At 34.6% G+C, this 24,716-nt stretch overlaps 1 protein-coding gene across 4 annotated transcripts; it reads right to left on the bottom strand.

The window, feature by feature from the left end:
* Window positions 1-2,239: 2,239 nt before the first annotated feature.
* Window positions 2,240-23,755, bottom strand: LOC111406073 (cleavage and polyadenylation specificity factor subunit 1). 4 transcript variants are annotated; one of them, XR_002704928.1, is made up of 26 exons: window positions 23,321-23,755; window positions 21,869-22,015; window positions 21,279-21,432; window positions 20,131-20,266; window positions 18,537-18,682; window positions 15,250-15,345; window positions 15,086-15,138; window positions 14,036-14,167; window positions 12,669-12,720; window positions 12,443-12,562; window positions 12,104-12,238; window positions 11,829-11,957; window positions 11,501-11,578; window positions 9,984-10,115; window positions 9,757-9,851; window positions 8,725-8,921; window positions 7,359-8,137; window positions 7,129-7,209; window positions 6,984-7,049; window positions 6,766-6,843; window positions 6,249-6,470; window positions 5,963-6,091; window positions 5,636-5,812; window positions 4,930-5,126; window positions 3,706-4,085; window positions 2,240-2,617 (listed from the first exon to the last, which is right to left on the bottom strand). XR_002704928.1 is itself a non-coding variant. In XM_023035269.1 (26 exons), exons 1-26 carry the CDS (start codon window positions 23,650-23,652, stop codon window positions 2,503-2,505), a joined length of 4,347 nt encoding a protein of 1,448 aa, XP_022891037.1. In that variant the 5' UTR covers window positions 23,653-23,751; the 3' UTR covers window positions 2,240-2,502. The 4 variants fall into 4 exon arrangements, 3 of the variants coding, with proteins under 3 accessions (XP_022891037.1, XP_022891039.1, XP_022891038.1); XM_023035269.1 differs by having other exon boundaries at window positions 4,930-5,115; window positions 23,321-23,751; XM_023035271.1 differs by lacking the exons at window positions 21,869-22,015; window positions 23,321-23,755 and having other exon boundaries at window positions 4,930-5,115; window positions 20,131-20,261; window positions 21,279-21,410.
* Between the last annotated feature and the right edge of the window lie 961 nt (window positions 23,756-24,716).

Below are 24,716 nucleotides of genomic sequence, written 5' to 3'. Positions count from 1 at the left end.
CCCCCCCCCCCCCCCCCAGGCCCAACAACTTTTTTTTAAGGTATTTTTTTATTTTTTTTGGTAAAAAACCAGTTTTTAATGTGTAAATTTTATTTTTTTTTTTCATTTAGTAGCCCGGTTTGAAATTTTATAACCCAATCTTGAATTTAATTTTGGATCCATCCCTGGTTATTTTGAAGAGTGGAGACATAGACACTCAAGGATTGATTTCTTTTGTTCGAATGTCGAAATTGTAACTTTTATTCTTTAAAATGTTATTTCGTTGTTTTCTTTTTGCTGAGGAATGAGAATTATAACCCATTTGGCATGACTTTTACTTTTACTTCTTGCAAAAGAGTTTTTGAAAAAAGTTATCTTAATTTTTATCTGATAAATTTTTTTAAAAAGAGCTTCCTGTTCCAAAGGTATTTCCAATTTTCATAAAGACAAATTATTTTATAAATCATCAGGAATAATGTGTAATGTACCTCGAATATGTTAAGAACTCTATACGCTCATATATTTTGTATTGCGTAAACTTTCATTTAGTCTTGAATAAATTTCCACGAAGGAACACAACTTGTAGTTGTGGATCTTTCGGCAATATTTCCCCAATGACCTCGATGAGAGGGTATTCATTACCAAAATTGTAAGTAGAAAGTGTGTTTGACGGAAAATTTTAAACGAGATTTGATGATTCATTTGAGTATGTATTGGAAATTTTGAATAAATTTTTCCTTAAATAAAAATGTTTAGTTTAGCTACTGTAACATGTATAATCAAACTAAATTGCATAGATAACTAGGAACATCACGTGAACAAATTTGTCACTCAAAAAAAGGGTAAAAGAAAATTTTATTTTCATAACACTAAAATGGGAGTCTAGATAAATATGGATCTCATGTTGTTCTCTCTCTCTCTCTCTCTCTCTTCAATCTTGTTTTAATTTTTTTTAAAAAAAAATTCACGGGCCACATGCTTGTGCATAGGACGTTGTTTGGGCTTGGGCCGATTGTCATTCGGGCTCCTTTGAGTGGACTAAGAGGTTTTAGATTAGCCTATCTAATTGATAATTACATACCTAATGAGCGACTGCGAATAACATTACTCTATCCCTAATTTGGCACCTGAACTGCAACCCCTTGACTTCAATTATTTGCATGATTAAGTCATGATCTACTTCGGGAGCTATCAAAGTGCAGCTCTCAAGCATCCAGTGTGACCTTTGCAGGCCATGATCGAGGCCATGTGTCGTGGGCTTGGCAGCTTGCTAAAGCTATCCTTAGGTTAATGGTAGCAAGTTATGGTAAACTAATAGTATTAAATTACTAACTCTAAAGTTTTACAGTTGTTGCAGTTTTTCAATATGGAATTCGATACCTTCTTTTTACGCTCAAGAGAGAGATAAATATGATACTTTAAATATACGATTTCACTTCTAACAAACTTATAAATACATTTTAAAAATCAGGTGATATATTATATATATTTTTAAGATTTTCTGAAATAAGTTAATTTAAGATATTTTCATCAATAATATCATATTCTAATATGTATCATTTAAATATTGTTTCGATCATCCGACACTTTCTGTCTCCCAAACTTCACACTTTCTCATTCTCTCGCGTACACCTCACACTTTTCTCTCTACTATATATTATTTAATTATTATTTCTCTCTTCCCTTCGACTTTCTCTCTTTATATTTATTTCTCTCTTACACTTCACATTTTGTCTCTCCGTCGTACTAAAATTATGATTTTATTTTTTTTCAAAATTATGTAGTCACATTTTGTGACCTTTGATAAAATTTTATGACCTATAATTTAATTAAACAAGTTACACTCACAATAAAACATAATTTGTGATCACAATCACAGAGAGTCACATTTATAAAGACACAATTGTAGATCAAAATAATATATAATTTATTATCACAATTACGTACGTATCACAAATCACAGAACGACACAGTGACAAAAACATAAAATGTGAATCACAATTGCAAATTTAATTCAAAACTTATTTACCGATCACAAATTATCAAATTAATTGATATGAACTTAATTACCAATTACAAACACAAATTGTAGGTCACAATTTTAGATTTAATAACAAACCACACATTTTATGAGGCCTCATTGTTTATTAGTCGCAAATTATTCATTTTGTTGATCGTAACTTAACTAGTTTTCAAATCAATTCCTGATTTTTAGTTTTAAAAAATTACTTTCTACGCTACCCGTACCCGAGCAAGTTGATACAGAAATTACCTTAGAACGAGAAAATTACATATGTACATATAATAAGAAACTCAATGTTGAAGATTCATCAACTCCTATCCTGAACACAACTGATCACAAAGGCTCGTTTATGGTACATGTACCGCATCTTACAAGAAATATCTTCCAAACATTTAAAAAGGAAAAGAGTGGCTGATGGGGGCAGTTCGGTCGTCGCTAATTTTGCAGTTGACACCAAATGCTACCACACTTAATTGAGCAACGCTTTGTCCGGTCGTGCCTCATAAGAAGCTTGTGCTGAGAGTGAGGTCGTTCAAGTTTGACATGATCTGCTTTCGTGTTGTTCCAATCTGATGAGCAATATCGAGCTGCTCTTCCAGAGAGAGCATCTCATATCTGAAAAATCGCGGGTACATAGAAGATATGATAACATTATATCAGCATGAAAGACCGAAGTAGTAAAACCCAAAAAGAAATATATATAATGGGGAGAGAGACGGAGAGCAGGAACACGTTAACATAGAGCAGATGCACATATCGTGAACTAAACTTTAATACGCTCATCAAATTTGTTACTTTCAAGCAACATTGGTGAACTACCGACACAAATTTATCAGCACTTTCTTGTGTCATCTATAGAAGGTATTAGATCCAAGTGTACAAATATAGCCAAATGAGTATTAAAAAATCATGGACAAGTGAAGCAGAAAGTTACCAAGTGCTAGCATTACCCAAGCACACAAGTGATTACATAAATGAGAACATCATTCTTGCAATCAAGACTATTTTAATCCATTGACCTCAAGATAAATTTTAAAGCGTGCGTTCCAGAATTAAGGTCGCTTTAGATTTAGCGAACAAATTTATCATTTACAAAGGGACCTTGACCAGCATATTATAGGAGTTCAAATCGTAACTTCTTAACATTTCATCTTATAGTTTTGACATATCATAATATTCTGAATCATATTTAAATCGTGGTTTTGACATTTGGCCAGCTAAAGAAAAACACTACCATTAGACGAGCAAAACAAATGCCGCATATAGCATTTGTTGATACCTTAGGGTTACAGGGTCGCAGCTAACAGAAGCCAGAAAAACAAAGGATGCTATGGGTTGTCTTGGCAAAGCAAAGCCAAGAGAATTGCAGTTGCTTGCACGACATATCACATATGGATAGCTCAGAATAGGAAGATTTTTAAAGATCTAAAGCCACATCCGGAATGCATCATGAGACATATCAAAACACATGTATACAAAGTTATGTTTTCATTGTAACCTCATGTTTTGATTCAAAATTCATTAGCTATGGGACTTTAGGTCTTTACAGCTTATATCGTTTGTAAAGTCACTTTTGTAAGCCTGGGTATGCCAGTACCCGTATAAAAATTTTGACCAATACAAATTTACATTTACCGATCAGAAAAAAAAAACACAAAGCACGCTATTTCTGTGGGTATGTCAGGGTAAGCAAAAGTACTTACTGAGAGAGCAGCTCACAATCAACAATGCTGTCAGGACCAGGTCGATGTGCCTTTCCATTTGAACGAAAGTGGCGAAAAGATCTTGGATTTAGCCCAGCAACATGGGGAACAGCATCTACAAGTTTTTTCTGCAGTGACTGAAGCCTGCGAAAAGTGAGTTCATCAAGAGGTGCAATACAGCCAATGCTGCCATCCAGGGTGCCAAATAGTAAGCCAAAGCGATTTGTCTTATCCGAGCCAGGAGCGGTTCGATCAGATGATGTGGGAAGCAGCTGCAACCGCAAGAACTTAGTGATGTGGGCACCAACATGAAACTCAGCCCTTGAAAGAAGTTTTTGTCCTTTCCAGCTTTCCGACATTTTTGGAGCATAATAGAATATCTACATTTTACATACAAACATCCAGATTTACGGTCAATCTGACTGTAAGTCACACAATGTGGCTCTTCTACAGCAATTAATTATATTGGAGATGACATGAATGCATATAATTTAATATTATTTATGGTGCAATTAATATTACGAGGTGAGAAAGAAGTTGGACTATTTTTTGCCTTTTCTTTTTTACTTATATTTTTCATTGAAACAATATGTGTTTTTCCATTTGTACCCTTTAGACAGTATGTAACAAGCCAATCACGCAGCTATGTAAATGGGCAGATCTATCTGCAGGGAGCAAGTGCTAGAAAAATGGAATTTTAGGGACCAAAATGCCAAGAAAAATTGTTTGGGGGCTCTAAATGCTATTCTAATGAAAACGTTGGGGGACCTCTGATGCTATTTCCCAAAATAAATAAATAAATACTAGGTGTTGGCTCTTGTTGCTATGCACCCTGCATGGAGAACATAGTGGCTCATAAGCTTGCTTTCTTTGCTACCACTACTACAATTTCTTTTAATTGGATTGATTGCACTCCATTGTTTATCTAGCCTACAGTTGGGGGCGATATCTCTTAATAAAGTGGTTTGAGTTTGTTTTTAAAAAAAAAAAAAAAAAAAAAGGTCACTCAAATAGTTTTATGCTAAGTAACACTATAGCATATGGTGTCAAGGAACACTATATTTTTGTTTTAAGAAACCAAATCAACGTTTTTATTTTGGATCCTTTTCAATAGGAGAACTTTTCACTCCTACAAGAAAATTAAGCTTAGCCACCACAACAATTTTTCAAGAAAACCACTAAAGCTCACAGATTCCACAGTTCACACAACAGACAGGTGCTAACCTGGACATTCTTCTGATCATCTGAAACTGTCAGACTGAGTGTGCTTCCATCGATCAAAAACTCGGTTGCTAAACAATCAAGTGATCCAAAATCCTTCGCCAATAAATTAAGTTGAGAACCCTGTTCCTTCCAACTAAGGAAGTATATGCTTTTGTGAATATCACCAACAAGAATGAAATTTTTAACCTGCGAAGGATCTTAGGAAAATAACCATGACTGATCAAAGTAAACTGATTTAACATATATATCTTAGAAAGGAAGAATATGAAAAAATGAACGAATAGAAATATAACCATAAAAATTGAAACTAATAGGTGCTAGGGATATAAAATAATCAGTGGAATTTGATCAAACAATAAGCTTCACAAACTAAAATCTAAGGAGACAAAAGATCCAAGAATTTAATCAGTTAATACAAGCAGAAAGTAGCAAAGCATGATTAAATTGAGACAAAGAAAAGCTAATGTAAGAAATGTTCAAACAATATGCTCTCCCAAAAAAAGAGCCAAACCTTGTGAACTAAAATGAAGCAATAATATCTAGGAATTGGAATTCGAAGCAAAAAGTGTGATTCGAGGCTTTCAAAAAAAAATGTGTTAGTTATGTCACTTTATTATACCTTGAGAAAGTTGTATCCCGACTACAAATTTAAGCAGGCAAACCATAGGGCGGAAAGTTATAACAGGTAACCTAAAAATGTACGTACAATATTTAAGCTCACGACATAAAGAGGTGGAACGTCATAGAAGGCAACACCAGTCAACTCAGAACCAGTCCACTTGTGTAAAATAATCTTAGGACCTGAAGCAATCAACAGATGACCTTGAAGTGATGCAAGAGCAGATATAGCACCTTTCAACTCCTTGGAGTAAACTTCTATTACCTGGAAGGAATAACATAAATTGAGCATGATTACATTCTACAAATCAAATCTTTCTTAAACAGTAGACGAAACGTAATCCGCTTGGTAAAATGTTGGATGTCTAGTAAACTAATTTAGTCTCAGAAAGGAAAATTGAAAATAGCAGGTTACCGAGGCTTGAGCATTGTCAGAACTTTCAACAGAATATAAGAGCACACGCCCTCTGGCGGCTACATCTTCCCCTTGCACATAAGCAGTCCCAATTGCCAAAAGTGTTTCATTTCCTTGTGTTGAGGTATTCTATGAATGTAGATAACACATGGAAAATTATGAATGAACAGATCACTTTTGTATTCTTTATAGGGTATGAAATGCTAAACCAGTGTACTTACCAATGAACGATAAAAAGAACAAGGGCATAAGACTAAAAGAAGTTTAAGCTCAAAGTAAAACTTACAAATAATGTAACAACCCGTACGGTTAGAGCATTTTCAGAACTTTGCATGGGAATCGTAGCCCTTGTTTTCCATGGTCCACTGGATTTTTCTGGTTCCATAATCCGGACTTCAAATTCTTCTACAGGATAGGTTCCTTCAAAAATCATATTATCATGCTCAAATTGATTGCCAGCTTCTTGGTCAATCAGAGACGAGATGACTTGATTCAATGGCTTGAGAACCTGCAGGGAAAGAATGAAGGATCCCGCATTCATTAGACCCAATCTTGTACTTTAAATTTCATTCCCATTCAGCTAGATGACAGCATGAAGCAGCAGAGTTGTGAAATGTGATAGTGGAGTTCATTAAGGACAAGATCATAGTAAAATAAATACTTGGACTTTGTCCAGATTGAATGACTGATTCTTGTGGTCCATGCAGCTCCTAATGGCACCATTTCTGACATAGGGTGTATTCTTGCATTCGTTTAACAAAATAAGTGAAAAATTACTGATATGCCAAAAGGAATGCACTTACTGGAACTGAAACTATAAGCGGGTATAAATTCTTCTCAGCGAAATAAGTAACTTGATGTGGAGTCCCCTTCAGTGATATCTGCCGCCGCCGCCACCACCATCATCATCCCCACCCCCACAAAAAGGACATTGTACATAAGCACATCAAAGATAAATAAAGTTGATGTACTCAATTAACTTGAGAACAAAATAGAAAGAATAAAACAAATGAACGACTACCTTCTGCACTGGCCAATAGTTGTCATAGGATAATGAAGATGGAAGTTGACAAATTTTCAAGGCACCCTGAAAGAAGGAAAATATAGAAATCAATAATAATACATCAGAAAGGGCAGAGGTAAACAAAATTAACCAATCATTTAACCTGCAAGGTTACATAGATAAATCCATGATTGCAGTTCACGTTGTGAAGGACAGTGAAGGCAACTATAGGTCCATCACACACCTGAAATGGACATCGATGAGGGAGTGCTTATCGGAATTTCATAAATTATAAGTTAATCACGAATGTGTATTAAGTAGATAGCACCAAGGTTTTAGAGTATACTTATTGCTTTTATACAGAAACTTACTCTGATTGGCTGAAATACTAACCTGTGGATGGATACGAAGCCGTTCTCTAAACATCATGAACCAAGCAGGACATGATCCAGAGAAGAATAAACCTTGTAAACCACCAACATTCTTGAAAAAAGTAATGCGTTGGGATGAAGTTTCAGAGGATGTCTCCTCTTTTGCATATGTGTCCAAGGGGACTCGGACAAATCTTAAATTTCTAAGCCTAGATGCATTTACACCACTAAGATCCATACTCTGAGAAGAAACATCCTCTACTTTGGAAGCACTTTCTGACACTTCATATACATAAGCATGGTAACATAGAATGGTTCCATCAGACAATACACCAAATAGAAAAGGACGGCTATGTTGTGACTCCCATCTCTGCATGGCCAACTCCACAACCTTGATACTGTGACTGTTTTCATTCTTGTCGTGGATAACATCTTCAGATTCCTTTTTAGTGGGTTTTACATGATTATTGGCTGGGTCATGGAATAAGGTATCTATAATGTGTGTCTTTCCAGATACAAACTTATCCACTGAAAAAACACTGCTGAAATTAGGCACATCAAATATTTCAAGAGCTCCACTTTCATAACAAACAACACAGTATATATCACCCTGATCATGGGTTATACCATCAGCCCCATCAATAGCCTCCCCCATGCCAGTGGAAAGCCAAGCATCAGTACTCGTCTTTCGGAGCCACGGCTCAGGCCCTTTATCATGATAGAGTGTACAAGAAGATACCAACTTCTTCGAGCTTTCGAATACTGGCGGAATCATAATTGAAACAGAGCAAGCAGATGGATCTACAAGAACAAAACCAATGGCACAGATATAAGAACCAATCCAAAACTGAGAGAATATAGAGTTTAACAAGTTGAAATGCTTGAAAACAGATGGCCAAATTTAAGACCCCTCTTAAGGTAGCCAAAATTCCCAGTGAGAATAGAGGTAAAGTTTAAATCGTCAACTGTACAATCAAATGTGAGACACAAGCCTCATTGGGCCGTCGAGTTAACAAACTATGGTTTGTTAACTACCACTAATGTATCCCCCAGTAGTTATTTAAACGTTGAGATCCACCAATTTCAGCACCCACCCTTAAGCCTTCCATTTTTGAACGTTATTACTCGTGGAAACAATTGAATTGCATTATACTTGACAGAATGACAGGCCAACATTATTTGGCTTCATAAGGCCAACAAAAGGCATGAATCCAAAGAGCAAAAACAAGAGTGGATGTACATGAGCATTGAAAATCCTAAATAAAATGACAAGAACATACGTCTTTAAGTAGTACATAACAAATTTACAGACTTCCGTTCGATGGTCCTGCCTCTATTCTATTGACACAAATAACAGCCAACTAAACTATATTGGCTAAAAGAAATACCTCCAACAAGAAGCTGAATACTTCCATCAATCATTCTCAGTAACACGTATGGATCGGCAATAGAAACTGACGAAACTACTGTGCCTTCAGAACCTGCACCAACTTCTAAGTAGGATGATTTAAAGAGCAAATCTTGAGTCATAAAACCACCATCAAGGATCCGAGCACCACGAGCAAAGACTTGGATAACTCGACGTCTGAAAGATAAAATTTATAAATATCTTCAAGAAATAAAATTATTCTACATAATTAAGTATTGGCACTTATTCAAATATTCGAAATCAAGGAAAGAGAACACCATGATGCAGCTGAAACTGAACTGACAGAGTATCTAAAAAGTTGTCAAACGCCATTATCATCTTATGATTCCAAATTATGAATACATCACAACTCACAAGAATTCTATTCCGTCAATAATGAGAGTGAATTTGCCTAAATAAGTCACAACAGTCCAGAGATGTAGCTGTAAGAAATGAGAAATATAATCTCGTATCAATGCACTAACAAAATTAAATACGTGAGCTGGCTCACAAAGCCCACAAGCCAGGCTTGGCTCGCCTGGCATGGCCAAAGATCAGGATCAGCATATTGAGGGCCCAAGCCACCCATGAGATGCAAATGGCCCAAAACTCATTCCCCCCCCCCCCCCCCCCCCCCCCCCATTGGGGTTTTATAAAACCTCATGTCCAAGTTTGAGCGTATCTAAGCAGAAACAATTCCATTCGTTTGAAAGCCAGAACCCTAATCTAGCAGTACCCTTGTTTCAATTTGAATGCCTACTTCCATTTGATATGTTCCACGATGTACCCGTTTTCCATAGAATTATACAATAATCTATTCTTTCCCAAACTATTGAGATTGAAGGAGCACAATAATAAAGAAATTAAAACATAGGAACCATAACAAAACAAATTCATAAATAGTACTAGGAAAAAGTCAAATAGAGAGTGGAAGTTAAAGGTCAACTGAAAATCAGAAACCCCATAAGCCAAAAACATATTACAAGCTGGCAAAGGAAAACGAAAAGAATACCTTCCGAATAAATTTCCTGCAGCAACTGTACTACCTTGCACATAGTAGTCAACATTTTCTGTTACCTCCTCGAGATTATTAGCTGTTTGAAGCACCTATAGCAAAGGAAGAAAAAAGTTCTCAAACTTCACAAGCAAAATAAAAAAGCTAGTCCATGATAAAAGGAGTTTCACCGATGAAATCTAGTAAGAAGATTATGATGAATAGGGAAATATAAATGAGATCACCATAGTACGATTCTCCAAACTAATGATTAAATATGCATGATATTCATCTTCATCAGCTGCCATCTTCAAAGAATCACTGCGTGAATTCTTGTGGTAAACAGTCCAAATCCCCTTGCAACCAGGTAATGATTCCTTAACAAATAAAAAGCATCAGGATTATAAAGTACGTTTATGATATATAAATCAAAAAACTGCTCAAAAGTTACATGACCTGCACAAGATAAATGTTCCAGAGAACTTCAAATTCTAATGTACAAAGTTCAGGATCCATCCAAGTCAATTGGCTTCAAAATTATTGAAAAATATAAAATAAGTTTCTTGACCAAAGATGATACACTGAAATGCCAGAGAGTGCAACCTCAGGGAACCTAAACATATTTGCACGTAATAACTATATTTTACTAAGATGGAAAGAAAAAACTAGTACTACACTGCTACTTATTATCAGCAAAAGTAGAGACATTTCATTGATTTCCAAGACAATAATAGAATACAAATTAAAGAATAAAGAGAACAAGATGATCTAGAAGCTTTATAAACTAAAACAAATTAATTCATCAAAAGGAAAGAGAAATAACCGTGCTATCTAATATCAGAAGATTATATCGAATACATGGCTCAAAATAGAAATTTCCATCCAAGAAGAACTAGAAACTTTATCAACTAAAACGGGAAAAGAACATGTGTAATAGTGTCTTAAAATGTAGCATATTTGACCACCAAATCAAAAAAGGACATTCAATTCTGGATACAAAGAAAGTAATAAAAGAGCATCAACCATAATTATTTTGACATCGTTCTGTCACTGATACTGATTCTACTGGGAGTGTTGAGAGCAAAGGCAGCAAGAGTCAGAAATATAATTTTTTTTGCTTGCTCTTAGAGAAAGAACCAGAAATTTGTTCTCTCTTTTTTCCTTTAAATAAAACTTAACATACTTTATTACCAAATGATATAGTTTACATTAGCCCCTGTTTGGTGTAGATTAAAATATGGATTAAAATTTTTAAGTCAAAGTCAATTAATTTTGATCGATCATTTCATTGCACCACAACTTTTCAACCACATTTCATCAATTTAATCAAAATCTACTAAAAAAAATAGATTTTTAGCTACAGCAAATAGGGGCTTAATATTATGTGGTGGTATTCATAAATTGACAATAAAAACAATTCACCACAACTCCACAGAAGAGAAAAACTTGATAAAAAGCAGCAAGAATGTATATGAATTGGAACAGGCCATGAATATTTATTCACATAGAGAACATTAAACATGCTGGTCAAAAGCAATGGAGAGAAAGAACCAGAAATTTGTTCATAAAATTATCGTACTTAAATACCAGATGATGGCATTCTTATTAATATTAAGTGGGGGTATTCACAAATTGATTAAAAAACGCTTCATAACATCCACAAAAGGAGAAAAACTAGATAAAAATCAGCAAAATAATATATGAATATTGGAATGGACCATGAATGTACAATCATGTAAAAAGCATTAAAGTCCAGACGCACTTGAGTTATTGTTTCTGGGCGGACTGATTGCTGAAGCACAGAGAGTGCACCATTCTTTCCATGGCCAGAACAGCACACCTGAAGAAAATTTCAAATACATGATATAAATATGTATGACCTGAATGATTTGAAATAACAGGATTATAAGTTTGCAAGATCAATTTAGTAAATAATACTAGAAGATGAATGACAAGACAAATTAAAGGATTAAAACTTCCGCGAAGCAGTAGTCAGCACACTAGTTCTTAAACTATCTATCCATAGACGAAGACACATAACCAAGTTAACTACAGCATTATTTAAGTTTAGAAAATAAATTAGAACTGACCAGTTCATAATTACTTTGCTTTGCAATTCCTGTAGCATTAGGATCAGCATTAGTTCTCAAACCTTGAGAAAAGTCCTTCAAGGGACCAACATTAACCAATGAATCCCTGACTGCAAAAGTGAAAGTTTTCTGCATGGATCACAAAAAACGAGGCATTGACAGAAAAGAAAACCATCAGATTCATGTAACTGATCTATATCATAATATCAAATGCCAATGAAAGCTACGAATGGCTAAAGATGAAGACCAGCAATGTCTGAAGATGATGTATCAACCTGTGCAGTCTCTGAATTATTCGGACCTGCGCCATATAAAGAAAGCTCCTCGCCACTTACAATATCCTGCAAGGCATCAGAGGAAGACCTTCTCAACCTCTTTGCAAAAGGAGCCTCGCTTTCTATATCTTCAACCTAAAAAAAAAAAGAAGCAATATACACCAAGTTTTCAGTCACCTAACACGCGCAAAACTTTTAAATCAAAAAACAAAGATGTACATAATTTCCTTTAAAAAGCTGCAAAGATGGTAGTAATAAGCCAATACAGAAATAGTCAAAATTGTCAAAACAGGAAATTCATTGGCAAAAAGCTCTAGAACAAATAAAAGTAATACACGCCTCTTCCTTCACTCCAGGAGTCACTGGTGGGGCTCCTACTCCAGAATTATATTGCACAAGCAGACTATCACCCAAACTACTGCCCAAGAAAAATAACGAGTTTCCGACAGTTGTGATTTCCTATGCATAAACAGAGGAGAAGAATAAATACAATGATCGGCAAATATAAAAGAATAGCTTCTAATGTGCAACAGAAATCGCACAAGGAATTCAGAATATATCTCACTGAAGTAAGTACTGAAGCTCTTGACTTCGAAAGATCGAGTTTTTGAACAATTCTGCAAGGAAAGATACAAATAAATATACATCTCATAAAGCAGAATTTCCTTTCATGGTTTATTAAAGCCAATAAGAGGGTGTGAACAATGGATCAAATAAATAACAATGGATCAAATAAATAATGGAAGTATGAAAGATGGACATACATAATTGAATGCTTTAGTAAACAAACAACCGGTGGATCTCTAACCATGATTTACCTGTGACTGCCAGTTTTAAGGAAATTTATCTCTAAGAAGCACCTACTTGTAAACTTATAACGCACCTGTATCCGATACGTATCCAAGCTTGGATACAGTCATCGTAACATAATAATCAAATGTCCAAAAATTAAGTTAGCCACTCGAGATCCTGAGACGACAACTTCAATTTCTAAAATGTGTCCATTGTGAAATCCAGTGTTGGATGCGGCTGAGTATTTTCCAGAAACCAAGGAAAGATTTACTGTTTAAACACCTTGAAACCATTCAACAAAACTGCGACCCAGATTCAGAAGTTTGAAACCACATATAGCACAGCATTTTGTTAGCAACTTAGCAAGAACAGTAAGAAATTCATTCATTCTTGATCACTGATGTATGCATTTCATCTATTAGTTGCTAAGCAGAGTTTTGAGTTTACGTCCTAGAATTTCCGTAAAGAAAAAGATGCAAGCAGGAGTCGGGACAGAAACATTGTGCATCATGTCCTTACCTCAGCCAATGCATTCAGTACATCTATGGTATAAAAATCCCAAATGCTTTATCACATGGAATTCAAAATCTTCAAAAAGTTGGGTGCAGTGTAACAGTTCGTTTGTTGACATTTTACAAGCAGTCACAAGACAAGTAAGTTGAGCAACTAAGGGTTTAGAAAGAAAACATACTTGTGCAACAGAACCGAAGTTTTACTTGAAAGATTAAGTAGCAAGAATTTTGGAAACAAACTAAGGACTTGCAGACTAAGTAAAACAAAAGATCTTTTATATGCCAAAGCATGTGAAAGGGGACTATTCTGGAGAAGGTCCAAATGCCAGAAAGATAATGCAGCAGCAAAGAACCCTAAAAGCATTTCTACATCTCAACCTTTCCAAAACAATATATGATCAAAGTTTTTTGCAATTGTTTTTGTTGTCAAAACAACAAGGTGGCTTGCATGGACAACCAAATATATGAAATGACTCTCAATTTTAAGAACATAGAATAAACAGAAATAAAACCAAACATTATTACAGGGTATAGTCAATCAGGGGCATGCCCAACAAAGTAGAAGTTCCAAATTCTGTCCTGATAAAAGAAGAAAAAGAAATATATGAATAAAAAGCAAGTCACCAACCTCCCATCGTAAACCAGAGTCAGTAAAAGCAGTTCCCCAGATTTTGTTGAGAACATAGCAACATCATTTGTTAACCAGGCTGCGTTGGCAGCATCTAGCTCCACAGTAAAACCAGATCTAGGCATCTCTGGACTGGAATGAGGGAAAGCAATCCACATTAGAACTAACTAACCAAATAAGGTAGGCTAAGAGATCACATTTATCCAAAATGCAGTAAATAACACACCCTTGTTAACACCACCACCTTAAAAGGGCAAACTCATTTACACTCAAGATACAATATACAGGGACATAAGAGAACTTAATGCATTAAAATATGCTATGGTAATTGTAAAGAAAAAACAACCTAGAACATCAGAGTTCTAATGGAAAATACAAAAAATCTGTCCTATAAAAGAATCATGATGTATTTAATGTCAAAAGCTCTCCAATAAGCAACAAAGAGGAAACCACAATAATTAATAGGAATGTCCTCTGAAGCAGTTAACAATTAGCCATATTAAACTAGATTTAGCCCCTTTTTCGGCCACATTTTTCCTCCAATTTTAGAAGAAATAGCACCGTTGAAGGGCCCCACATGGCATGACATTTTTTACTTGCCTCTTACAGTTGGCTTCAGCAGTGTGCTCCAACAGTCAAGAATCTCATTTCATTCTCCAAAAATGCGCAACAAACACGGGCTTAAGATTCAACCCCTTAATTATGTATATGCATAGCATGTAATTCAGAGGATGTTCTTTTGATCCCTTCATTATCTGGAAAGAATCCTCCAAGTAAAGTCAAAACAAAACCGACTTCCTCCGAAACTCATTAAGACAATTAAACCAAATATTATAAAAATGGTAACATATTAGGTAAACAAACTCAAATAATTGTATGCTAAAAAAATCTGATGCAGTAGCAGTTAGAGAGAAGTGGTAATAATTTGGTATAGAATCTCAAAATAAACTTCTTAGAGGAAGACCCTGAAAACAGATGAAAAGGAGAGTGCGCTTGAATATATTGGTATGGAGGAAGAGGAGCAGAAAGGAGAGGGGCATTGCATCTCACCTGCCACTGACAGGAACTGCAAAATTGTTCAATGCTAATGCACACGATGCTGACTGCCCAATTAAAATATCAATAAATCAAGAGCAGGAAAGACATGCAGCAACAGAAAACCAATGACAATTCAGAGTAGAAGTGGAAAATTTCAGCACTTCAAGGAGCCAAACCTGACTATGATAATGAATTGTATTCGCACCAATTATAAGAACTCCACCAATGGGAGATGGCACTGCAAGGAGCTTGTATGCATCATGAGGGAGACTCTGAAACATCAAACAGAAAAAACGAACATATTTCACATGAAGTCTTCCACAACTTAAATAATTCCACAATAAAGGCCAGTTTGCATCCTGATTTTTAGCTACAAAAGATAATATATGAATTCAAATATTCAATACTTGAAGCCATTGAATACCCAAATCCAGACCAAAATTAAACATAGTAACTTAGATTACATGAATATTTGGACGTAGTTTTAGAATAATCCCTTGTTGAGCCCCATTATTGTAAGAAAATGTGTTGTTGAATAGTGATTTTTAGGAGAACGTGTAGTTAAAAAATAAGGAAAAGTTTTCAATTTATGTATAAAATTACTTTATGGAAGAATGTATGGTTGAAAATGATTTTTGAAAAAATTAAATTTTTTGAAAAAATGGGGGCCAAACATACGTTTTCCAACATTTTAGCTTACTTTGTGCATACAAGAACTGTATTCCAAAGGTTGCAATCCCTCAATACATTGAAACCATACCTTCACTAATTAAAAATAGAAAAGAACTATAAAATCCAGCGTATACTTGGTTTCAGCACATGCCAAGTAGCATCTTACAATATTGTAGTGAAAGAATATTTCCACAAAAATTTAATTGACGATCAGTTTCAGCTCAAATTAAGAAACGTTTGCTTGTCAAAAAGAATATGCTTTCAATGAAAGATTTTTCAGTTTCCTACAACAAAAAGATAACATTGCTGTAAACAAGATTGTCATTTTGTTCAAGGAGCATAAATTATTAGGTTATAATGTTGGCCCTTTTGCATCTACTGAATTTTGTAATTCCTAGCCAACAGTTGATCTTTATAACATCATGGAGAAAAATATGGGACTCATACGAAATGAAAGCAAGGGCTAATTATTATTCTTTTCCTAGTCAAAGTGCATGGTCCCCATCCCAATTAAAAAAAAGGGGGGAATTTTCTTCATGTTATTGATAATGTCCCATGGACAAAGATAAAATAGAGATTTATGACTTCTGATGTTGTCCCTGATTTTGATTGATTTGATGATTTCTACTGATATGTCAAGTGCCAAAACAAACTTTGATTGTCACTTCAGGGACCTCCAGGGCTAGAATAGCTACATCCAAAATGATACTTGTTTTTTAGGAATACTTTGTGAAAAGAGACCGACAGAGTGCATTTGATGGTACTTATAGCATAGAAACTCATAAGAATTCCACTATCAAATCAGAAAACGCATGACTAAAATGGGATGGAAAGTAGTTTTATTAATGTCCATAGTAAAGAAAGAGAAGATACAGTTTGCAGTATACAGATATAAACTCAATTCTAAGCTCTAGGACAAGAAAATATCCTGTATACTTGGTTTCAGCACATACCAAGTAGCATCTTACAATATTGTAGTGAAAGAATATTTCCACAAAAATTTAATTGACGATCAGTTTCAGCTCAAATGAAGAAACGTTTGCTTGTCAAAAAGAATATGCTTTCAATGAAAGATTTTTCAGTTTCCTACAACAAAAAGATAACATTGCTGTAAACAAGATTGTCATTTTGTTCAAGGAGCATAAATTATTAGGTTATAATGTTGGCCCTTTTGCATCTACTGAATTTTGTAATTCCTAGCCAACAGTTGATCTTTATAACATCATGGAGAAAAATATGGGACTCATACGAAATGAAAGCAAGGGCTAATTATTATTCTTTTCCTAGTCAAAGTGCATGGTCCCCATCCCAATTAAAAAAAAGGGGGGAATTTTCTTCATGTTATTGATAATGTCCCATGGACAAAGATAAAATAGAGATTTATGACTTCTGATGTTGTCCCTGATTTTGATTGATTTGATGATTTCTACTGATATGTCAAGTGCCAAAACAAACTTTGATTGTCACTTCAGGGACCTCCAGGGCTAGAATAGCTACATCCAAAATGATACTTGTTTTTTAGGAATACTTTGTGAAAAGAGACCGACAGAGTGCATTTGATGGTACTTATAGCATAGAAACTCATAAGAATTCCACTATCAAATCAGAAAACGCATGACTAAAATGGGATGGAAAGTAGTTTTATTAATGTCCATAGTAAAGAAAGAGAAGATACAGTTTGCAGTATACAGATATAAACTCAATTCTAAGCTCTAGGACAAGAAAATATCCATCACCATAATGAAAATGACTGGTATGGAAATCTTCATATTAAAGGAAAAATATCTTAGATGGAACAAGTAATGGCCCTTATAAGATCTCTTTGACATTTCAAATTAATGAGAAATCCTGAGAAAACTAATCAGAGAATTATATTGAAATTACAACTTACAGTTGCCGACCATATGAGTGGATGCTGCTTCAAAGTTGTGCTGATGCTAAAGCATAAATTATTAGGTTATAATGTTGGCCCTTTTGCATCTACTGGATTTTGTAATTCCTAGCCAACAGTTGATCTTTATAACATCATGGAGAAAAATATGGGACTCATACGAAATGAAAGCAAGGGCTAATTATTATTATTTTCCTAGTCAAAGTGCATGGTCCCCATCCCAATTAAAAAAAAAGGGGGAATTCTCTTCATGTTATTGATAATGTCCCATGGACAAAGATAAAATAGAGATTTATGACTTCTGATGTTGTCCCTGATTTTGATTGATTTGATGATTTCTACTGATATGTCAAGTGCCGTCAAGACAATTCAGCAAATTGATAAAGTTTTACATTTTAGGCACCTTTGACATCAGTAGGGTGGCTTACAACATTTTCTACATGAAAAATCTTAAAGACCAACTACTACTGACTTCTTCCACTTATATTGGACCAGCAATCTGTACATAGTAATCACATATAAATCAGAGTAATAGGAATACTTTGTGAAAAGAGACCGACAGAGTGCATTTGATGGTACTTATAGCATAGAAACTCATAAGAATTCCACTATCAAATCAGAAAACGCATGACTAAAATGGGATGGAAAGTAGTTTTATTAATGTCCATAGTAAAGAAAGAGAAGATACAGTTTGCAGTATACAGATATAAACTCAATTCTAAGCTCTAGGACAAGAAAATATCCATCACCATAATGAAAATGACTGGTATGGAAATCTTCATATTAAAGGAAAAATATCTTAGATGGAACAAGTAATGGCCCTTATAAGATCTCTTTGACATTTCAAATTAATAATCCTGAGAAAGCTAATCAGAGAATTATATTGAAATTACAACTTACAGTTGCCGACCATATGAGTGGATGCTGCTTCAAAGTTGTGCTGATGCTAAGTGCAGAAATTGTACAGGTATGATGCTTCCATGAGACACGTCCAGCCCAAGTAAGCTCTCGTTCATGTAGGATAACCATGACAGGCTCAATGTAACCTGTAAATGATTTGTGTCTTATGGTCAATATGGAAGATCCATCACACATTTTAGTAGCCTGAATTTAGGAACTATATCATTTCAAAATCAAAAAAAGGAGTGAGAATGCAAGAACTTGAAACGGAACAATTACTTTTCCCTATAACACAGCCAGAAAGCAGAATTTCTTTTTCAAGACAATTCAGCAAATTGATAAAGTTTTACATTTTAGGCACCTTTGACATCAGTAGGGTGGCTTACAACATTTTCTACATGAAAAATTCTTAAAGACCAACTACTACTGACTTCTTCCACTTATATTGGACCAGCAATCTGTACATAGTAATCACATATAAATCAGAGTAAGGACATCAGAGCCAATAGAAAATGCTTTTTGATGGTATCCTACATTGATTAACAATCCCAAAAAAGCAAACATGCCTGCCATAGGATGCTGCAGGAAGACAATTTGATGCTGAACTTAAAAACGTATTTCAAAGAAAAAATCTTAATTGACTAAAGTGCAATATGTACAAGTTAGGAGCACTAATTTCAGTAAGGTGCATATTACAACAAATATAGTCCTCATGCAAGAGCATCCGTGTTGGGCCCTTAACTCATACTTAATCAACTAAGTGATCTGATTAAAGAAAACAAAGTTAAGTGTTCTCACCGTGTATAAATATAAAGTCTTTGACATGCTTCATGTCAAGATCTCGTAGGCCAATAATATACGATGACTCGATTCGGGAAGCAACAGTAGCACCTGAACTAAATGCATTGTGCTCGCTGACTAAACCAGAACTGACCTAACATCAAAATATCATAATTAAATTCAAACATAGTCTATATGAAAAATACAAATAAATCTTGAAAGTTGGCAAAATTCAAAAACCTCATATATGTCACAAATCACATAGCAAACATGCTACAACAGGGTTTAGCATTCAGTTGGTCTATATTAACTATTGTCAACTGCCTAAACCTTTCAAGACAATTCAGCAAATTGATAAAGTTTTACATTTTAGGCACCTTTGACATCAGTAGGGTGGCTTACAACATTTTCTACATGAAAAATTCTTAAAGACCAACTACTACTGACTTCTTCCACTTATATTGGACCAGCAATCTGTACATAGTAATCACATATAAATCAGAGTAAGGACATCAGAGCCAATAGAAAATGCTTTTTGATGGTATCCTACATTGATTAACAATCCCAAAAAAGCAAACATGCCTGCCATAGGATGCTGCAGGAAGACAATTTGATGCTGAACTTAAAAACGTATTTCAAAGAAAAAATCTTAATTGACTAAAGTGCAATATGTACAAGTTAGGAGCACTAATTTCAGTAAGGTGCATATTACAACAAATATAGTCCTCATGCAAGAGCATCCGTGTTGGGCCCTTAACTCATACTTAATCAACTAAGTGATCTGATTAAAGAAAACAAAGTTAAGTGTTCTCACCGTGTATAAATATAAAGTCTTTGACATGCTTCATGTCAAGATCTCGTAGGCCAATAATATACGATGACTCGATTCGGGAAGCAACAGTAGCACCTGAACTAAATGCATTGTGCTCGCTGACTAAACCAGAACTGACCTAACATCAAAATATCATAATTAAATTCAAACATCGTCTATATGAAAAATACAAATAAATCTTGGAAGTTGGCAAAATTCAAAAACCTCATATATGTCACAAATCACATAGCAAACATGCTACAACAGGGTTTAGCATTCAGTTGGTCTATATTAACTATTGTCAACTGCCTAAACCTTCAGTTGCTCTAATTGAAAACTACAAACAAAAAATACAATCAGTGCAGAGATGCTAGTATAAAAGACAAGTCCTTATGTGTGCCTCTTATTGCAGGGTATATAATGCTATATAAATTAATATGACCAATTGTAAAAAAAAAAATTATTAACCTTCAACTCTTAAATTTTATTATGCAAGTTCTTTTAGAAGTCATATTATCATTCCCATAGCTCCCAACCACACTTAGCTCGACACCTACCGGCTCACAAACAGGACAATAAAATCCATTTATGACATCAGAGTAAGCTCTCTGTCCATAAGCAAATTCCACGGCACAGCACAACCATAAAACAGCAGGTTAGATAGAATTATCTTTATATTTTGCAGTTTCGTAGAGTGATCGTGTCTATAAGAGTTTATAATATTCCACAAATAGATGTAAGTGCGTTTAGGCACTGCAAATAATCATAGCATAAAAAGATTAGAAAACTATAGATGGGACAAAATACTCATATACAGACAGAGCACAGCCAGGACACAGGAGAGATAATTACAGTTCAGTTTTATTAGTCTAGTATTTTAAATTTAAATCTATAAATTTTTTACCATTGCTTCTAACAAACAGGTAAATCTTATCATCTTTGATCAGTTCAAGTCTAAAAGTGCCACACACATGATCAAGAAAGTTTTATCTTCTCATCTTTGCTACTTCTGGTCATACTACCTTACTTTTGAATTAACAGGTACTAGTTAAGGCAAATAAATATGCAAAATGTTCAACTAACTAGACAGATGTTGATATATGCCAAAAAAGAAAACGAAAGGAGAATAGGACACGACAGTAAAACGAAACCTCGGCTGCCTTGAGAATTATCATCTGTAGTCCATAAACAAGAACACTGGCACATCTACCCTGTGGATCAACCTTCACCAGTGGACCTCTTGAAAAACATTCTCTGCCTCTTTTCAAGTACAGCCAGTCTGGACCCTCAAAACAGTGCATTGAACTGAAGAAAACATATATCCATATAAGAAGTAATAACAGGATATAGTAGCATCCATAAAAGACTGATGTGAAATAAACAGCACTAGAAGCAAAAAGAATTTTTAATTGCATCAAGGCCATTGAATGTTAATCCAATAGGAAGTAGGTGTCTTACGTCTCAACTATCTAAACAGACTCAGAAGTATAACTCACATTAACAAGACAAGTCAAACGATATGCATTCTCTTCACAACTATAATTTGTAATTATTCAAAGCTCCTGACTTGCAAGCATTTTCTAATCCCCCCATAAAACAGTTCAGAATGCAAATCAACCTAAATTGAGGAAGAGCGATATACTCAAGAGGCAATAAAGGCATTGCCACCACCGGTGAATCAAAAAATGAATTTGCTCCCACCCGAGGGTGGGCGAAGCACATTAACAAGATCAAAACTCACCTAGTGCGAAGCCCATGTATTGAATCATCAAACTCCAAGACTGAAATCTTTGCATCTTGAAAAGTCAATATAATAGCATCTCTCTTCCTTCCACCATCAATGCCTCCAGAAGGTAACACTCCCAATGACTCTACATTGCCATGCAACCTACACCACAAAACAAAAGCACCCACAAAATGTTGAAGATATGTTTGTAGTACACTCATTTCCAAATATGACTATCGCCTGTTTCTAGAAATCCAGAATAATTTCATGTGCTGCCGGTTTAAGGATTATCTAAAATATACCATTCACGTAACTAGATTTCCCATTATCAAATTCAAAATAAAAGATAATTCAGTTCTAAACTTTTTAATAATGTATCTCCAAGAGACTCTAATTTGAAAGAGCATATTCTACTATTTAGGGAGCATAGTAAAGGATTTTAAATACGCTAACAGCCTCTTTATTTTTAAAACTTAATTTTACTACTCCCAATATGTTTTATTATTTTTCCCTATCTTTTATTATCATCAACTTCCTTCCAAATCACTATATTATACCCATCCATTTTCTTTGTATATACTATTTTGTTGGGTCAATATATAGAGCATCGACAATAGAAATTTTTTTAATGCATTTAATTATAGAAAGTGAGTTTAACTCTCCAAATTTGGAGATTCAAACCCACTCTCTATTTTAAAATGTTAATTTGAAGAGTATCTTGGAACGAAATTTTTTGGATTAATACTCTTTAAAATAGAAAGCATTTCACTTTTAAGTAGCCTCTTGAAGATGTCTCTACAAGGTTACACACCCAACAACTCCACATTGCCACGAAACCTACACCACATAACAAAAGCTCCCACAAAATGATGAAGATAAGTTTGTAGCACACTCATTTCCAAATATGACTAGCACATGTTTCTAGAAATTCAGAAAGAGAACACGTCCATATTACATAGCCCCTATTTGTCACTCTTTACTTTACATTCTTTCCCGTTATTTTTTCTATAGTACTCGTTTTTAACCACACATTTTTCATTAAAATAATAATGCACACAAATCAAAAACTTTTCCTTCTTTTTTTACCACACATTCTCCATCAATCACTATTCCATAATACATTTCTTCAAATTCATGGGGCTCAAACAGGGCAGAATTTCATGTGCTGCCATTTTAAGAATTATCCAAAATATACCATTCACCTGACTAGATTTCCCAATATCAAGATTCAAAACAAAAGATAATCCATTTCCAACTTTTTATTACATACATNGTTCCAATTCCAGTTCAGTACTAATTATACTCGTCGCCTGTCCATTAATTAGGGTACCCCTTTCGGACCACCACTTTAAAGTTCGATATCAATAGAGAATTGAAGTTGATGAAGAGCATGACACCAATCCCCAAATTAGCCAGGTAGGAGAAAAAGATCTCAAAAATAACATAAAAACATATCTTTTGAAAAACCTGTAATGGCAAACTAGCTCAAGGGATGCCCCAGAAATCCCTGCTAAGACACCGCCGCGCTTGGGTTCGGCCAGATTCTTGGAGTCCACAGGTGAAGATGAATCTTCCTGCAATCTGACAGTGTAGATTTCGAGAACATTGGCGGCAGCTGTGATGAGGTTGGGTATTGGGCCAGCGGGCTTGGTGGAAGTGAGCCATTCGGAGTCCAGGTCGTCGGCGGAGACCGGGTGAATTTGGGAAGTGAAATCAGCGGCGGAATGAGATATAAAGCCTGAGGCACAGTGCTCGACGCCAGTAGGCAAATGCATCATCTTGTACGATGCGAAACTCATGTTGCACGTTTGCGGTTTTGCGAGGGTTTTGCGAGGTAGATTGTGGGAACTGAGTGTATGAGAGAGAGAGAGTGTGTGTGTGTGTAGGAGAAAACGGGCGGGCAGTGGGCTAGGATTTCTACAGGGTACTTACACTACTGCCCTATATTTTGGTGTAGGTTTTAGAAAAATTGATAAACTTGGATTAAATGGTAATTAATTAAAATTGGACGTAAAAAAAAAAAAAAAAAAATCGATGTTACTTCAACATTGAAAGTTCTAGAAGAAAGATCAAGAAAATTTTCCAAATATACACAAATAAAATAATAGATTTTTTTTATGTTTTAGACTCCTTTAATCGGTTCTCCAATTCTATTATTTTAAGATTATGTTATGAAAGTAACAACCATAAAATCTCTCGCTTACAAATTCTAATCATCATAGTTCATTATCCATTTCACGTTTATTTGAATTTCGTGATTAGATTTAGTTTAAACCTTACAATGTAAATAATTAACATTTTTGAAGTTCCTTTTAATGATTTTTTATTATGATTGGAAACATTTTGGAAAATAGCATTGTTGAACTTGAGAGAAAATGAATTGTGTCAATATATATGAAAAATTAGCTTGGATCAATTAAAATGATACATGCAAGGTGCTTCACAAAAAGGAGAATATGAAAAAAGTGGTATTCTGTCACTTTTATCAAAAAATTTACATTATATCATTTGAGTATTTAACTATATCCATACATATGCATTTTTGAAAATTTTAACTTAAGAATTCAAATCTTGTTTTATATTAATACAGATGAAAAAAGAATTTAAATCAATTAAATTGATGCATGCAAAACCTTTGAAAAAAGAAAAATGCGAAAAAGTGATACAATGTCACTATTTTATGAAAAAGTGACATTCTATCACATTTTTTTATAAAAAGTCGAAATATCTCATTTAAACAATTAACTATATGCAAACGTGCTCGTTTATGTTAATACATAAAAAAAAACATTTAAATCAATTAAATTGATGCGTGCAAATTATTTTTAAAAAATGAAAATGTGAATGTAACTTTTTCATAGAA

This window comes from Olea europaea, chromosome 12 (genome assembly GCF_002742605.1).
Source record: "Olea europaea var. sylvestris chromosome 12, O_europaea_v1, whole genome shotgun sequence".
NCBI lineage: Eukaryota > Viridiplantae > Streptophyta > Magnoliopsida > Lamiales > Oleaceae > Olea > Olea europaea.
The sequence above is the reverse complement of the archived record's forward strand: the minus strand, read 5'-3'. Positions and strand labels throughout refer to the sequence as shown.

Excerpts from the sequence above, each read along its gene's own strand:
- LOC111406073 (XM_023035269.1), bottom strand. The coding sequence starts at position 23,652 with ATGAGTTTCGCATCGTACAAGATGATGCATTTGCCTACTGGCGTCGAG. Across the intron at positions 22,016-23,320 it reads GAGCTAGTTTGCCATTACAG|GTTGCATGGCAATGTAGAGT; the intron begins GTTTTTCAAAAG and ends TTTGTGGTGTAG. Across the intron at positions 8,922-9,756 it reads GCAGGAAATTTATTCGGAAG|ACGTCGAGTTATCCAAGTCT; the intron begins GTATTCTTTTCG and ends TTTATCTTTCAG.